General features: G+C 29.7%; 1 protein-coding gene and 1 pseudogene across 1 annotated transcript; both read left to right on the forward strand.

The window, feature by feature from the left end:
• The first annotated feature begins 13,400 nt into the window (after nt 1–13,400).
• On the forward strand, nt 13,401–17,037 carry LOC130957666 (glutathione S-transferase T2-like). The gene is made up of 3 exons (XM_057884514.1): nt 13,401–13,525; nt 13,658–13,760; nt 16,330–17,037. Exons 1-3 carry the CDS (start codon nt 13,401–13,403, stop codon nt 17,035–17,037), a joined length of 936 nt encoding a protein of 311 aa, XP_057740497.1.
• Nucleotides 17,038–17,388: 351 nt separating this feature from the next.
• On the forward strand, nt 17,389–18,440 carry LOC130957667 (uncharacterized; annotated as a pseudogene).
• The last annotated feature ends 825 nt before the right edge of the window (nt 18,441–19,265 follow it).

A 19,265-nucleotide genomic window follows, 5' to 3' on the forward strand; every position in this document is an offset into this window, starting at 1 on the left:
AATATTGAATATTTTAAATATTTACATATTAAAATGTTAGTAAATATATATTTTAAATTTTAGTTTTAAGTTTTTTACTATTTTATATTTTTATTTATGTAAAATCGGTTTTATCGATTCAACCAATAATTTATTGGTTGAACTAATGAACCAGTAAGTTAGTTTGTTCGATCACTAATTCAGTTCTTACAACTATGGATGAAAGAGTAAGGGAAAAAAGATAAAATTGGAATTAAAAAAAGAAAGGATAATATTAAAAAAGTTTGTGTGTTATAATTTGTGTCTTAAATTAAAAGAAAGATATTAAAGACGTATATTTTATGTGCTTTTATGTGCTATCGTATTCATAAAAAAATTGTGTCTAATGAATCAAGGATGGACATGTACCACTGTGTTCATTTCTTAATGAACATGTATGACAAAACAAATGCTACATATATAAACACCATAAATCATATAAAGTTATAGACACATAAAATGGCTTTTATATATTTATATTATAATTTATATTTTAAGTTTTATAAATAATATATATAATCAAATCGGATTCACATTTATAATCAAAATTGGAATAAAAATATGAAAATATAGTGTGACTGATTTCAGTAATTTGTGATGCTATAAAAAGTTTATTCTAGTGTAAAAGTTGATTATTCTGCTAAAAAAGTTTAATTATTTCATTATTATAAAAAAATCATTTTAATGGTTAACTATTCTACTAAAAAGTATAATATAATATAAATATATGCAACTACCGTAGTGACAATATCTATTATTATTATTATTATTATTGCTGTTGTTGAGTTAAAAATATAATTAATTTAATGATGATGATAAATATTAAATTATTAAATTAAATACTCAATTGAATTTGATTGTGTTACTTAGTAATGTAGACCTAAATAATTATCCAGTAACCCAATTCAATAAAATAAATGCGCTCAAAAGTGATGAAAGAAAATTGATTCACTACCCAAGTCCAATCATATTCAAGCAATAGAGAAACAAATCTAAACAAAGTTTCAAGACTTGACCCAAAAAAAAGTTTCAGATGTTCACTTCGAACAAACATAAGAGAGGTCCTAAAAAAAAAAAAACCAAACATAAGAGAAAGAAAGAGAAAAAAGTTCATCTTCGAATTTATTCACTAGAGAAAAAAAAAAAAGAGAAAGTCAATCGAAAAAAGTAAGGTCTAATCATGCTAATCAAAAGCATGTTAAACTAAGTTAGAAGTTAAAGATGATTTATTTCCTTTTACATGCAAATTGATTTTTTCACTTCTTCTTTTACTCTCTGCAACTCTATTTAAAGAAAAATAAATAAAATGGTGATTGATTATCTCTGCTGTAAATCAACGGTTAAAGTTGTTACTTGGAGTCAAAGCACATCTTTAAGGATTTGGATTTAGAATTATCATTAAGTAAGTTCATTTTTGCTATTTTGTTGTCCTTGGTCAAATAAATGAATCAGACTTAAAATTCCTAATTTAGGAGATTGATTGAAGAAAGAGAATGATGAATTTTGAAAGCTTAAGATCTAAAAAGTTGACTTAGGAAAAACCTTAACCTTGGTTCAAAATAAGGTACAAAAGAAAAAAAGAATATGTTTTGCAAAAAAAAAAAGAGAGAACCCGAGAGAAAATAATGAATCATCATTAATGAGTTTGAAGTTTTAGAAGCATTGCACCTATACTAATGAGAGCACCCCACCAAAATGAAGAACAAGGTTATGAGTTTAGATGCTAGATTCAGTTCATAGAGTCAAAGCTGCATATTCATCATCTCCTTCATGTTTTACTGTTTGTATTTCAGTTTCAATGTATATCTTTCTTAATTTTCTTTGAGAGGTAAAAGGTAAGAAAATGGGACGTTGATAAAAGTCATAGAATGAAAAAGAATGAGTGAAACACTTGAGAGAAAAGTCAAGAGTGATTTTCAGATTTTTTTTAGTTGTATTTTCTGTCTTGTGTCATATACCTGAGTATCTATTGTTAAGTTGGATAAGCACTGTAGTTAATCTATGTATTAGCATAGCCAAGTCAAGTTTATGTTAAAATTTGTGTGCTCAGATAGGATTACGTTGAATCCTAGAGAATTAGTGTATGTAATATTTAGACTATAGTGAAAATTTCACCAATATTATAGTGAAGACTGAATGTAGGCTGCATTGCATTAGACAACTGAACCAAAATACATAGCTGTATCTTTTTTTTTCTCTATGCTTTAGTTATATTTTCTGGTTTTTACCAGACAAAACTAAATTATCTTCTAAATTATCCGCTGCGAAAACCAAATCGAAATCAAATTTAAAGTTCTGGGTTTAAGTTTAATTTAATCAAAGTTAAAAAATGCCAAAAATTTAACCTCCATTTCTCTAAGTCTTCTGGAACTTTTAATTATTATTATTATTATTATTATTATTATTATTATAAAAAGGTTAAAATCGCAATAAATGTTTAAAGAATAAAATTATAATATTATTTATCTAATATTATATTTGGTTAAAGAAAGGAGCTTTTGATCCAAAAGAAATTAAAATGTATGTGTTGCATGCTGGCCTCTACGTGAAGGTGTGGATGTTAGCAATATATATAATCCAGTGCTGTGTAATAATTGTCACTGTTATATGGTCACGCTGACTTTCGATCGCCATTGAAAAGGAGCTTTAAACGAAGGCGAGAATGGAAAATCCATTCATTCATCATAATCAATTTGTGGGCCTTCTAGGTTATTTGAATCTCATATATATCCTCTTCTCCTTTTGAATTTGCTAATAGATATTTTTTTTTTCACCGTCACTTTCAACTTGAAAGATCAAAAACTCTTTTTTGACCATATTGTTGTGCGTATACCCACTAGATTATTATTATCACTACTCATTATTACTCTTTTAACTTGGTCAATAATAATGGTTTCACTTTGTTACATGCCAGCTATCTTTCATGCATGCCTAGAGTCTCCGAACTTTAATCATATCTAGAGGGATTAATTTGTCCTTAATTATAACGTATCAATGATCTTATTAGCCCCTCAAAAGAACAATGCAATTAAAAGTTAGGTAAACAGTGAAAATTCGTCATCAAATCTTTTATTACGTAGTTCATAGTTTGATATGCGTATCATTTGCGTCTAATTATGTTTAACAAATTAATAAAAAAAAATAGTTTTTCGAATATGCTTTGTAACACTTAAATACTATCACATGTAGGGACAAATCTAAAAATATTATTATAAAAGGCCAATAACATATATAATATTAAAAAGAATATGCAAAAAAATTATATAATGTAACATATTATAAAAATATAACGATAAAAAATATATTTTAAAGTATAACAAATATGAGTATATTTTTTACTAAAGAAGTAGTCAATTTTTTGTATCATAAAATTTATCGATAATAGAATCTGTGTCAAATATTTTAATAATTTTTTTAATATAATTAAAAGACAATTAACAAAAAATTCATCTTTCATTTTATTTCTGAATTATTCTTCATAATATTCATAACTGAAAAAGATCTCTCAATTGTAGATTTAAAAGAGAGAGAATTAATACCAAACGAATCAAGAAAAACGATAAGAAGAAAAAGAATCCACTTTACATGGGATATAAAAAAATTTATTTAACTAAAAAAATTAATAATAATATCTTTTTCAAAAATTTTTAATATATTATTACTGTAAGAACCGGAGTTTTTCACGTAAAATCGTTTTAATAAAATAATTTTAGTGCCCGAAATATATTCAAAATTTAGAAGTTTTAATTTGAAAATATAAAGGTGAAATTTGATTTCAATGAATTTTTCTGAGTTGGAAAATGTATCTTTTTCGAAAAATTTATGTAAAAAATGCGTACTGGCGCTTAAGCCGACTGTACCGGCTCTAGTCTGTCAAGTACCGCGTATTTTGGAAAATAAGATTTTGAAAATTGATTTGTTGTTTTGAAAGGACAAAAATAATTTAGAATTGAAAACCGGATACTAATCTTAAAGGTTTTGGCGCAAAGTGGGTCAAATGGACTAAAAATGCTAACGGATTAGATCGGGCCCGAACCGGGTTCAAAGACCAACATATATATATGCTCATTTGATGCATAGAGAGTGAGATGCGCGGTTTGAGAGAAGAGAGGAGAAGATGTGATGTTATTTTTTACATTTACCTTCTGGGAGCCATAACTTGAGCTACAGAACTCCGATTGACGAGTCGTTCATGGCCACGCGAAGCTCTCGTCAAGCTCTTCATTTCTATCTAATAAAATCTGGTAAGAAATTGTGTCTCAAGCTCCAATTTCCAGCTCCAAAATTCTGCATTTTTGGGGTTATAATTTTGAGTAGATTTTGTGGTTTTGCTTGTTTAGATGATCTCTAGTAGTGGGTAATTGTTGAATTTTATCCCTAATCTCGTTGGGTAAGGTAAGGTTTCACTAAACCCTTGTATTTAGTTGTTTTGTGTATCTTAGGTTTTGATTTTGATATATATATGATGTTAGTTTGAGCTTTGGTGGCTTGTTGGTGAGTTGAAAGCTGGTTGGACTCCCATCTTAGTGCGGTGTGCATTTTGGGGAGCGGCCAAAATATGGTTTCGGTCTCCTCTATGTAATATGTAATATCACTGGACACTTAGGCTAGTTGACCTTAAGATATGTTGAAGGATGTAATTGTATGATTAATTGTATGTATGCTTGATGATGGTTTGAATGTAGGATGAATGAGTTTGAATGTGATGATATATATATATATATATATATATATATATATTGTTAGATGATGATTATTGATAAGTTGTGTTGGTGGGTATTGAGATTTGAAGATGGATGTTGATGATGATTTTGATTGTTGGTTATTGTGGTTGATGATGATTGTTGATAATTATTGGTGTTGATGAGTTTTATGATGGATTTGGTTAATGTCAGATATTGTTTGGTGATGATTACTAGGATTGATGAGGATTTGTTTTGGTTGTTGAGGTTATTGTTGGTTGATGATGATTATGAGTGTGGATTTAGAATTGAATTGGAAATTATAGATTGGTAGTGATATATGGTGTAATGGTTGAGTAATTTAGGTGTGAAATTGAGGAGAATGATATAAAATGGTAAGATGTTGTGTGTGGTAGTGTTTTTATGATGATTGAGCCGGTTTTGATTTGGTTTTGAATTAAGGGTTGGTTAAAATTGAGTTTTTAGTATTTTTGGTAAAAACAGATTTCTAGTGAACTTTGATGGATCATAACTTGATCCTCAGTTTTTAAAATTTGTTGAAATTCATTTTAAATTAAAGTTCATGGAAAAATCTTTAAATGGATATAAAATTTGTAAGAAATGAATTTTTGTAGAGGAAGTTATGACCTTTCAAAGTTTGGTATCAAAATCTGAATTCTGTGTATACTGCAGAATTTGTGATTTCTGGTTTGTGTGCGCACGCGCACACAGGGGAAGGCTTGCTGATGAGAGCGCTAACACGACCTGTGTGCACGCACAACCAACAAAGTTTTACAACCTGTGCTCACGCACACGTTGGAAGGTGTACTCTGTTGAGGGCGTTTGCACGTTTTGTGTGGATGAACAAAGTTGAAATTTTTACTACCTGTGCGTACGCACACTTTTATGCATACGTACACATTTGAAAACTTTCCTGGGTGTGCGCACGCACACACTTGTGCGTATGCACATACCCTGTTTTTCAACTAAAATCTTGTTTTTAATTGCTTCACCTTCCCAACAAGCTTCTTAACTTCTGTGACACCTATTTAAGACTTTTTGGTTTGTTTTTGGACGTTAAACGTAGAGAATACTATAAGTGAGTTTAACTAGATATTTCTTGCAAAAGTTTAGAAGACGGAGACTTAGGTTTCTGGAGTACTGAGGGTAGTTTAGATGAGTGAAGTGATAGAGTGCTGTAAAGACGATTGATATGATAAAATTGTGGCGTTGAGGATTTGACGATGAAATTGAGACATTGAGGATGAATGATTGTGGACTATGAGATGGACATAAACGTACTTATGCTATGAGCAGTGATCTCTGAGAGTGAGATTGTGATTATGATATGCATTGTTCTCCGTCGTAGGGGCTGTGGCAGTCTCCCACCTACGTTCGGATGTGAGGCTGAAAGCTGGGCTTCTCACTCATATTTGTCGCTCAAGAAGAAGGTGGTATGGCACTCTCCCTCGGAATGTTTCCCTCTAAAAGGAGAAGGTGGTTGGGCACTCATCCCTTGGAATTATTACTCCTGAGCATGCGTTTTCTCTCTGGTTACAAGGTGGTAGGGCACTATCCCTCGGAATCATGCGGCATCCAGAGGAAAGTGGTAGGGCACTCATCCCTCGGAATTTTTCCTCCTGAGTATGCGCAACAGAGAGACTAATATTAATTCGGGAGTTGCCGACCAGATTTTGAGTCGGGTTTGGCACTATAACCGACATGTGATTTCACAGCCAATAGGACAGACATTCATCATATGCATCTTCTATATGCTTGCTTGCTTTGATTACTTGAGTTTGCCTAATTGTATAATATGGCAACTTGCTTCTTGAATTACTTGTTATATATATGAATACTACTTGTATTTTTCTTACTTGCATTATCTGTGTTTGTCTGGTGCTCAGGAGGTTAAGTAGGCGGTGGCGATGGGATCGCACGGATGATAGGTTGGTGAAGGCTGTGGGACAGCATGACTAGTTGTAATTAGAAATCTCCTAAGATTAGATACCTTGTTTATTATTTACGGTTTAAGTTATTTATTTTCGTTAAGCTTGACTATCTGTGTGGTATGAAGCTCTAGAATTGCCTCTGGCATCCCGGCGTCTTATATCTTCATTACTGGGTACTGTTACCATACTGAGAACCCCCGGTTCTCATTCCATACGTTGCTGTTGTTTTTCAGATGCAGGTCGCAACCCACCTCAGTGAGTTGCTTGATGGTAGTAGAGCGGAGGATCTTATTCTATTTTGTTGTCATTTTGGTTATTTTGATTAGTACTCTCACTTTTGTATTTACTTTTACCTCAGATACTTACTTTGAGAGTGATATTCTGTATAAACTATTTACTTTCAAAATCCTGTATGTCCGTATTTAATTAGTCGGCCCAAATTCCGCAGACTGTGGTTAGTATCTTATGATTATTTTACTCTTATATAACTACATATATATTGTTACCTTACATAGTGGATCTTATCTTTTACGCTTGTAGCTTCATGTGAACGTTCGCGCTTTGTAATTCCGTATTTGAGTCTATTTTCTTTATCGGGCTTCTAGAATTATTATTCCTTCTATATATATTTATGCATAAGCCTTAGAACTGTCGTAAGTCGTAACCCTTGATTAACCTTTACTTTACGGCATGTTGTAAGGTTTAGGATAATTAGGGTGTTACAATTACTTACTTTTTAAATATTAAAAATCATTAATATTTAAATTGGATTGGACTTTTATGTATACTAGACTAAATATTAAATATTTTTTTAAAAAATTAAATCATACTTAATATATTATTACTGTTCTTTTTTAAAAAAAATATTAAAGAGACAGAGACCTTCACTCATCCCTGTATGTCCATCTCTAATCACAGATCAATATGTTCAATCTATTCTTAATATATATTTTTAAAATAAATTTTAAAATAAGATATATTATTTATTAAAATAAAATATTATTTTAAATACTTAATACAATTGAAAAAGACATTAAAACATTTAATGATATTAATTTGTTTTTTAATATAAAAAAATATAAAAAATTATTATAATTAATATATTTGTATATCTCGTCAGTGTCCTTATTTCAAAGTATATTATAAAGGAATGGCAATATTATATTGCTAGCTAATAATTATAATATTATTGTTATATACTTAAAATAATATATATCAATCATTAATTTAACAAAATATCTTTTGGTACTAATTCACAATAGTATACCGATTTAATTTGATGACCTATTTAAATATATTTCAATTTTGTTACATTTACATTTTCATAATAGATATTATTTTAATATTAATAGTTTTTAATAAGAAATACGATGTATTTTTTATTTTGTTAATTTAAAATATACTTAGTTATTAATAATAACTATATTTTTATACAAATATCAACTATTAGAAGTGTTTATTATATGATATTGTGTTACTAGTGTATCTAATTTGCGTTAGTACAATTCCATAAAATTTTGTTAGGCTGCGTTTGCTTATAGAGATAGGACATTAAAATAAAGATATAGAGACATAAAATCATATTTATCAGAGGATATATAAATAGAGACAATGTGTTTAGAGACACTGAATTAATATATTTTGTGTTTATCCTAACAGGAAGGACACAAAGACACAGAGATACTAACAAGAAATACAACTTATTTTTTATTATTTTTTTATTATTCTTGTTAATTTTTCATAATTATATTTTTCATCTCAAATTTTTTGAATTAAAAAAATAAGAATAAATTAAATTTTCATAATTTATTCTAGTTTATCGCCAAATAGAATACAAGAACACAAAATTTTGTGTTTCTATCCTTGTCCTATCCTATTCTCAATATCTTATCCTATTTTCAGAAATAAACGCAGCCTTCGTGAATTTTAATGTTGTACATAACTTAATAAAAAAGTAAATAAATAATATTTAATAAATTTTAAATATTTTATTTTTTATTAGCTTTACACTTTATTAACCAAAAATTTTAGCTTTACAACACTTTATTAACAAAAATTTGAGTTGGATCCTCCCCTATTATGCATGGGTCATTTTAGTCAACCCAAGCATGATGATTTATTTATTTACAACCTTCACATCATCTTCACCGCAAAGACCACTGAAGACTGATTTGATAGAATTAATCATTATATATAATCATCTCAGCCTCAAAGTGACCCACCTCTCATATATCATACAAGATGAGGCTTTGTCTCTATCAACAACTGCTTCAAAGTATGCATGTATTGTAGCATGCGCACATCTCATCAATAATAAAGGGCAATCTATCTACGGTCTATTTTATTTTTAAAAGTATTTATTTATTATGTAAAAGTTTTACATATATGAATTATAAAAACTTTGATAGTATTTTTATGATTTATTTTTTAAAATAGGATATGTCTATTTTTTATTTTTTAATAACACTTTTATTCTGTTTATTTATATGATGAGGAGTATATTTATATCAAGAATGCCTCTAATAATAAATAAGTTCACAATTTTCATACTTTAATTTTAAAAAAATAAATATAGTTTAATTAACCAATTTGAATTAAATTTTTAAATTAAAATATTTTTTAATTCTCATTTTTGGGAGAATTTAAAATTTTAAAAAATTAACTGAAATTAACTAAAAAAAGTTGGTTCTCTATTTAAAATATTGTGCATTAATCTGTGACCCTATAAGTTTAATACTAAGTAAATAGTAAATTATTCATACTAAATTTACTTATTAAAGTTGGCATCTAATAACACCCTCAACGATTTGATAATATGAAATAATATATTTTCACTAAGAACTCGAGAAGAACAAAGTATAATTCTTTTCATCTTTTTAATTCTTGGTTAACTTTTAGAGTATGGTTTAATTGTCAAATTCTAACTTTGTTACTATTATTACAATGAACTGAAAATGACCTAATAAACTCATTTCTTTATTCATTTAATTCCCTTGACTAAGGTTTTATTTATCTCAGTCATTATAATCATAGAGCTCAAACTCTTTACCGAAAATTGACGGATTTTTTATTGATTAATAATTAATTTTACAAGTATTTAAATCATACTATATATTCATTTAACTAGCACCCTAAGATCTTAGGTGTCCGAAATCAAAGTATAATAAATACATTGTTAATTATTATGATAGTCACAATTCAAAAAAAACTCTGTTCATATTATTCTTAAAAATATTCTATTGACAAATATGCGATAATTATAATCATTAGGAATTTTCAGGTCATCATATCTCTATATGAATTATATATATATATATATATATATATATATATATATATATATATATATTGATCTGTCCAAATTATTAATATCTCTTTTAATAATTATATGATAAAAAAATATTTTAAATTAAATTATAAAATATTTATCTTTTATTATTATAATCACTATAATAATAATAAATCTCTAAATATCAAGAATCTTATTATATTAATCTTCTCATTAAATAATATATATATCTAATAACAATAGTAATTATTTAACATATAATAATTAAATTATGATCATATTATTTATTCTCATATACTAACTCAATATTCATCCAGATTTGGTCAGTTCAACAAAATTAGCCATACTGCATGAGTAATTTGTTTGGTAATCTGATCTTTTCGAACTATTTGAATTATTTTATCAAACTAATTATCCCATCTTTGATGACTATCAAATTAATTTGTATTTTTCATGATTAGAATGATCTGTTCTAAGAGTTTATAGTAAAAAATGATAATTTACTCTTTTGATTAATATTCATATATAGTTCTAATTTTCTCATATATATATATATATATATATAGCTAAATTATTAAAAATGACATTATTAAAATAAATAATAATATATAGTGTGTGTGAGAAAGACATTATCAAATGAAAAAACAATTAATCAAAGATAACATAGATTGCAATGCTATATGAATTAAGCTGACCAAAAATGATGATAACTAATAAGTAATAAGCGTGATTGAGTCAAATGATTAAAATTTAAAAGAGAGTCTGAATGTTAAAACCAATGTGCCAATGTTCATAATCATGATTCCAAGTCGGGCTATATCCCATAATATTTCAAAGACAGATTTCATTATTTATTCAAATAGAAAGATGTACTGTAGTTCATATGTAACTAGGGTTATTAATGAGCAATAAATAAAAAAATAGGTTTAATTATTCTATGTTCTATGGTCTCTATAGTTTTAGTAAATTTTTACTTAGGTGTTTATACTTTTTGTTCTTTTTTATTGAGTTCCTATACCATATCAGATTTTGTAATTAAGTCTCTACCGTAATAAAAATGCTGGAATTAACGGAATATTTTATTAAGTAAAACGAATATACCTAACACTTGACTGAATATTCTATATAGTTTAACAGAATATTTTGTTAATTTTAATGTTTTTGTCATGGTAAGAACTTAACTACAAAATTTGATATGATATAAAAACATAATTAAAAAAATATAAAAACCTAATTAAAAATTTAATAAAATTATAAGGATCGACAGGTAATTAAACCAAAAAAATATTAAATATGGTTTATATACAAAACTATAAGATATAATATTTTCTTCAAAAAGTTTACTTTATCTAATAGAGGAGGAGAAAAGGAATTGCATACCACAATATATGACTGATGTGTTAGAGAAAATTACATAAGAGAAAAAAAATATTACAATCAAAGATCTCTCCAAATACCCCTTACATTATGGTGTATTATATTTTTCAATGAAAAATAATTTTTTATAATAAAGAAAAATTACAAAAAAATGTCATATGTTCTATAAATTTAGTGATTTTTTTTTTCATTTTTAGCCAATTTTACTATTAAAAAAACTTTTTCAACAAGATTATTATCCACTCTCTTCATAATAGATGATTCAAAGTCAAGCCAAATAGTGTAAAAGTTTTGCAAACTCTGACCACATTCAAATGGAAATTGATGCTCTTATTTTTTTTTAAATTATTGTTGTAAAATATGATTTCTCATCATATATTTTTTAAATAATTTTTTTAAAGAATATATAAAAAATATTAAATAATAAAAAAACACACTTAACAAAATAATTAATTATTTTAATACTATAAACTCCTTATTTTGTTACAGTTAAATTTAAAATATCGAAAAATTTTCACAAGGTTAAGGTACAAGATTTAACTACACTTTAGCTCCCATATGGCCAGATCCCAATTCATGAGTTTTTAACTCTCTTGCTTTAATGACACCGATAAAGCGTTGGAAGTTGGAAGTGATTCCTTCAACTTGATTAAGGTGATTGTTTCCGGTTTACAACATGATAAACAACGCTTTCAAGAGCAAGGATTTCTGCTTCAATCAATTTTGGTACTTATTGTATCTTAAAAATCACAAGATAAAATATATGATCTATCATAGATTTTTTTTAATTTAAATGATTTAAATATAATATTAACAAAAATATATGTAATATAAGGTATATATAGTTTATCCAAAACAATTTGTATCTCTGATATAGTGCTCTAAATCAAGTTAAACACATATTTGTAAGCGAGTACACTATACCCTGGATATGAAATAACGCGTCAAATCATAATTCGGGTGCTATTTAAATACGATCAAAACGTAATAATTGGATATTGTATATTCGAGATACGTGCGTAACAGAAAAGTAGACACAGTAGTTGAAATGCTTGTGAACGCTATATAAAGCGTAAAAGCGTCTAGCCATGATCTTTGGCTTCATTCTAAATTTTTTAGTTTTGGATAATTTTAAAAACATACATAGTTAAACGAGAGAGTTACGTCCGATCATAAAATACTAATAGCGTGAATGCAACTTGACATGTGGTCAGAGCATTAGATTTTGAAGTCAATTTGTGTATCTATTATTTTTAATAGTTAATTAGTTAATATATTTTAATTTATTTAATTTTTAGTTGATACCACCTTATATATAAATTAGATATTTAGTATTTACTTGGATGAAATTTGTTGAAAGAATAAAACATTAGAATTTGATTAAATATATATGAAATAATTTTTATCTGTCGTGTTAGTTTATTATAAATTATATTTTTTATTTGTTATTCTTAATTAAATAATATATTCTCTATTTATGCATTAAATTAGCTAATAACCCATGCTTAAATTTAATTAAATTATATTATTAAGTAAATAATACATTCTCTTATGTACATTAATATTTATATGTATTAAATTATTTAATGAGTCATGTTTATTAAATATAATTAAGTTATACTTATAATTATTTTATTGTAAAGTAATATTAAACGCAATAGACAGTAAATTTTAGAAAACTAATGAATAGTAGTTGTATAGTCACTTTGGTTGCTCTTGGCATATCGTATGACTTTGGAGCTCCTACCGTCTGAAGTGTTGCTACCTTATATCAGGGGAGGATGAATTTGGACATACAATAGAGCTAAGGGATTTCATTTTCGACAATACCTTACTCTCTACATTTGTGGAGCGGTAGAGATTAGAGACCTATACTTTCCACCTTTCTTAGGTCAAGGTCACCATCATACTCTAGAATGTGACATACTATCTTGGATTGCGCACAAATAGTGATCCAATAGGTGGCTGCATTAGAGATTTTCAGTAGTTTCATAAGCACCCCACATGACATTGGATTGCGAATTTGCTCGGTGATAGACCTCTACTCAGCCTGAGGACAAGAAGTAGAATTTTGGACTGAAGATGACTTGGTTCAGGAACAGGATAGCCCACATTCCACCAGGGGACTGGTGCAGCTACTCTTCGCCAGTGTGCCAGATGTTACTTACTTATGTTGATCGGAGGATACTTATTTACAGACAAGTCAGGCAAACTTGACCCCCTCAGATGGCTGCCGCTTTTGAAGGATTTTGATAGTTGTAGACGGTTGTCATGGGGCTCTGCACTGCTGTCGCACACCTATCATTCGTTGTGCAACGCTATTTGGCATGATATGCCAGATATTGTCGGGTGCGTGTCGTTAGTCATGTCGTGGATCTACCACAGGTTCTCGACTTTCTGTCCTGCCGAATACGATATTCTCAGATTTTCTCTTATTCCGAGGTAATTCTTTAATATTTTTGTTGTAATAATAGGAATGTGCAATATTAAAAACTAACTGTAGATTTTTTATTATTAGATTGGCGGGACTTAGACAGCAGACTCGGGACCACCATCATGTTAGAGGTCGTAGGTTACGGCACAGGCTGGATGTGTTTAAATTTGATGAGGTATGACGTCTGGAACCTTCTTATGTTATACACAAATTATTCTTCTAGTACTAAATATAGTATTATGTGTATTTTCAGTTCCAGTGGATACCGTACGATGATCCCCATCTACAATAGATGACACCTGACTGGACTAGGAGTGTTGACGAGATTCATACATGAATGTCCATGGTGCCATTAGTGTGATTCATTTTGTGGAGTTCCATCATGTGAACAGGATAAAGAGACAGTCGGTCTTCAACCGGATCTGCTAGAGAACCCGGTCAATGTGGATGAATTCTTGTTCATGACGACCCAAGATGACGACGTGTGGTGACCTAATCGACACCGTGTTTGGTATGATATGTGGAGGGAGCGTGACCACCAGCATAGGATGGCCACCATTGAGGGTGTTAACAACATAATTTGAATCAGACTTGATCAACTCTATGTCAACACTATTCTACGGACCGGCGACGTGAATCGGCCTCGCCAGGACCGAGACTGCATGGGATATTGAAGAAGATGACCCAAAACCACCAAATACGTCACGAGCTTCCTCATACAACTCTATTACACGATGCGACATTAGTCTACCGTGTACATTAAACATTATACTGACGTGTTTATCGGCTTCAACCCAAAACGTCCTATTAGTAAAATCTTTATTAGGTAATGCTGATAGGAATTTATATGCTACTCGTCCAACCTCGTTTGAACCGATTGTTTTCATATTGTTCAAAATGACATTCATAAGCGTATCTAGAGAATTAACACGAAAAGTGTGTATTATCACAGGTGAATTGCACTCAAATATTACTTCATCATCCACTGTTTTTAATTATCCCATTGGGATAAATTACTACTATTACTACTACAAAAAAAAATTGATTACTAATATTTTTTTTGGAAAAAAAAAAGAAAGAATAGATAGTATTGAGATGGATGTAAAATGGTTGAGTCAAGAATGACTTTATATAAATATTTTTTTATTATGTATTTAGAGTGTAGAAATTCCTATTTATTTAAGCACGTATTCTAGATATGGTGTCAGAAAATTACTTAGAGCAACTCCAATGGGAGTGCCTCATTCCACTTTTTTCTGACACATGGAGAAATTAACCGTTGGAGAAGGAGAGAGATGAGTTCTTTCACGGAGGCCAAGGCAGAAGAGTCCCTCTGAGCAGGGACTCAAGCTAACCAATGGTAACTTACCACATGGCAAGTTACCTTTTAAATAAATACATATAAAATTATAATTAAATAAATAATTATATTAAATAATTAAATTATAATAAATAATTATATTAAATAATTAAATAAAATTTAATTTAATAATAATTATAATAGTTAATTAAATTAAGTAATTATAATTTTATTTAATTAATAATTTATATTAATTATTTAAATAATAATTAATTAAGTAATTAAATTATAATTAATTTATTAATAATTATAATAATTAATTAGATTAAATAATTAATTATTTATTTAATTAATAATTTATATTAATTATTTATATAATAATCAATATTAAATATTATTTATATTTATATTATTATATTAAATTAGCCGTTGTAAAACTAGCCGTTGTAAAATTAGCTGTTGCAAAACTAGCCGTTATTATGTTACCGTTATTATTAATAAATTAATATTTTGTTACTCTATATATACTACTTAGATACACTTCTATTCTCACACTATCTACTACTCTTCTTTATCTTCTTCCAAGTTTACGAAATCAAAGTTCTGCTACTATTATTTTTTGTTCGAAAAAATGGATCCAAACCAACTCAACTCTTTCTTCAATTACTTACAAAACTTTCCTCAAATTCCAAATACCCAACAATCTCAAACCTCAAACTCTCAAGTTCCAAATCAAAACTTCATACAACCAAATTCATTTCAAAATCCAAATCCATCAATTTTCAAGCTCCTTATAATAACCAGTTTCCTATATTCCAACCGCAAAATCAAAATTCACAAACACCCCATTTTCCATTTTCGTCCATATTTAACCCCTCTATCGGAAATGTTACTCCAACTTCCTTGCCGTTTCCATCTCAATTCAGTGCCTCAAGACATAACTCATCTGGTGTTGGTGGCTCTTCTAACCCATCCTCTCAGACTCCTATACAATCTAGTCCAAATTCGTAATATTCAGATTTTGCCAACCCTTGTGCATTAGATGCTATCGACCTTAATGATGATGATATTGAAGATCGGAGGCAAGATAGTATTCAACACTAGCATTGGAAAGAGGATGAGATGCTAATCAGTGGATGGTTAAATGTTTCAACTGACCCTATAGTTGGTACCAATCAAAATGGGAAAATATTTCGGAGTCGAATTCATAGCTACTGTGTAGAATTTTGCACCGACATGACAAGGGGGTAGTTGCATGTAAGAAATGATGGTATAAGATCAACAAGGCTGTTGCACAATTTGCTGGTTGCTACGATCAAGCTAGTCGAAACATAAGGAGTGGTTCGAACGCTGATGATATAAAGGAGTTGGCTTATAAACTTTATTCCACAAATTATGGTCAAAAGTTCACTTTTGAGAGGCATTGGAACATGCTTCGGTTGGAGCAAAAATGGAGAACCCAACTACCTACACAGAGTGGCGGCTCAAAGAGAACCAAGGTTAGTGCAACTAGAGCATACTCATCCTCATCAAACCCAGAAACACCGTTAGCTGACGAACCCGGTGTGGACTCTCCCGTTCGCCCACAAGGATCAAAGAAGAGCAAGCGAAGAGGTAAGGGAAAAGCACAAATGTCTGAAGATTTTAGCGAAAGAAAATCATTGGTTGTCAAAAAATTATCTCTCATGGAAGATATTAAGAATGTTAGAGAAAAGGAACTAATGGAAAAGGAAAAAGAAAGAGAAGAGGAGAAGGAACATAGAGCAAAGATGATGGCAATCAAAGAGAAGGAGATACAAATTCAAGCGGCAATGAAAGAACAAGAATTACAAACTCAGAGGTATATTAAAGAAATGGAGATAAAAGCAAAAGAAAGGGAAATGGATATGCAAATACTTAATGCTGACACGTCTACAATGAGTGAGAAACGACGAACTCTTCATGAGATTGCATGTGAGAAAATAATGGCCAAGTGGTTTACTTAATGGTTCCTTGTATTCGTAGAGTTATGTAGTATGTTCTTATTTATTTATTGCGTATTACTGGTATGTGATGTAGTTTGTTTTATTTATTTCTGATATAAGTTTTTAAATTAGTCAATATTATTGTGTCGTTATTGTTCATGAAAGTGACCGTTGCAAAACTAGCCGTTAATTAGCCATTAAGGAAAACTAGCCGTTGCAAAAGTAGCCGTTGCAAAACTAGCCGTTACAAAACTAGCCGTTAAGGTACTTATTGCAGACACACTTATAAATATCAACTATCAATGACTCCACAACTCCACTTCAACTCTTGTTTCTCACCTCGACAGAGAACTAAAAATTACATTTCTCCATATGGCTAGAAATTTTGATGATATGTTCAATGAGGCTTTGTATGGCAAAAGAAGACGGCAAGATAACACACTCATAGATAACTGGATCGATGAGTATTTACTCGAAGATTCAGAAGAAGAAGATATCGATAGAAGCCCTATCCCAATTACTCGTAGATGGATCAACAGAGATCGAGAAGTAGGACATGATCGCCTTTTCCAAGATTACTTTGCAGATGAACCGGTGTATAATGCTGACATTTTCCGACGGAGATTTCGAATGAGAAGAGATGTGTTCCTTCGGGTAGTACACGCTCTCTCAAATGTCTATCCGTATTTCCAACAGAGGGTTGATGCAACTGGAAGAAGAGGCTTGTCGCCACTTCAGAAATGTACCGCTGCGATACGGATGTTAGCATATGGCGTAGCAGCTGATGCTGTTGATGATTATGTGCGCATAGGTGAGAGCACTACAATTGAATGCTTGGAAAAATTTGTTGAAGGTGTCATTTCTGTGTTCCAGGATGAATACTTGCGAAAACCCAATCCAAATGACGTACAACGCCTGCTACAAATGGCGGAGGGTCGTGGCTTCCCTGGCATGTTGGGTAGCATTGACTGCATGCATTGGCAATGAAAAAATTGTCCAAAGGCGTGGAAAGGTATGTACATGATTGGTTATCGTGGGGTTGCAACCATAGTACTTGAGGTTATAGCATCTTCAGACCTTTGGATATGGCATGTGTTCTTTGGAGTTTCTGGTTCAAATAATGATATCAACGTGTTAGATTGTTCTCCAGTGTTTGATGATATTCTAAATGACTGTGCTCCGGAGGTAAATTATACGATTAATGGTAATAATTATCAATGGGATACTATTTAGCTGATGGTATTTATCCTGAATGGGTCTATTGTCAAATCATCTCAAGCCACAAGTGAGAAACGCAAGTTATTTGCACATACCAAGAAGGTCAAAGAAAAGATGTGGAACGAGCATTTGGAGTGTTGCAAGCACGCTTTGCAATTATACGTGGTCCAGCTCGTTTTGGGAAAAGAAAAAGCTTGCCAACATAATGAAGCTTGTATTATATGCATAATGATTGTTGAGGATGAAAGAGACAGTTATGCAAAAATTTTGCTCAAGGCTTAGAGTATGATGAGTTGAAAATGGCTTATCAACCTCAGCTGGGAGAGGAAGATTTTGCACCATACCATCAATTTCTCCAAAGAAATGCCCAACTTCGAAATAGGCAGCAGCATAGACAATTGAAGGAGGACTTATGACACATATGGCAATTTCACAATGTTTGTCGTCAACTATAGAGTTAATTATGTTTTCTTTGTATTAAGTAATTTTACAAATTAGTGTAACCCCGAATTATCTATTGTGTATTATTGTTATATGAATTTATTTAATATTAATATCTTTTAATAGTGAATTATTTTTAAATTGAAATTTAAACATTATTAAAAAAATTAATTATATTAATTACAAGTATTTTAATTAATTAATTAAGTGGGACCACAACAGAGACTAAAGTTAGTTTCTTCTAATGGAGAAGAGAGAGATGCTTTGAGTTCCTATTTACTGTTTATGACGTAAAAGCTGATGTAAAGTTACTTTTTATGACAGGTGGACCATAAATAGAAACTAGGATGAGTTCTTTATTGGAGATGGTCTTACGGTTGTATCTCGAATACAGTGCATGCAGTAGTGCACCTAGCTTATGAACGATTTTTTAAATTGCTTGTATTTCAAATACAGAATATCTAAATTGTGTTTTTGTTAATTTTAATTGCTATGTGTAAAATAAATGCAAATACATAAATATGCTACAAATTACATATTTTTATAAATATTATATTTAAATAAAAAAATCCATCTATCATGTATCATCT

This window comes from Arachis stenosperma, chromosome 10, assembly GCF_014773155.1.
Source record: "Arachis stenosperma cultivar V10309 chromosome 10, arast.V10309.gnm1.PFL2, whole genome shotgun sequence".
Taxonomy (NCBI): domain Eukaryota; kingdom Viridiplantae; phylum Streptophyta; class Magnoliopsida; order Fabales; family Fabaceae; genus Arachis; species Arachis stenosperma.

What these genes read in the sequence shown, in the direction of transcription:
- LOC130957666 (XM_057884514.1), top strand. Translation starts at nt 13,401, where the DNA reads ATGACTTGGTTCAGGAACAGGATAGCCCACATTCCACCAGGGGACTGG. An exon ending in CTTATTTACAGACAAGTCAG is followed by an intron (nt 13,526 to 13,657) that starts GCAAACTTGACC and finishes ATGATATGCCAG; the next exon opens with ATATTGTCGGGTGCGTGTCG. An exon ending in AGATTTTCTCTTATTCCGAG is followed by an intron (nt 13,761 to 16,329) that starts GTAATTCTTTAA and finishes TGATGGTATAAG; the next exon opens with ATCAACAAGGCTGTTGCACA.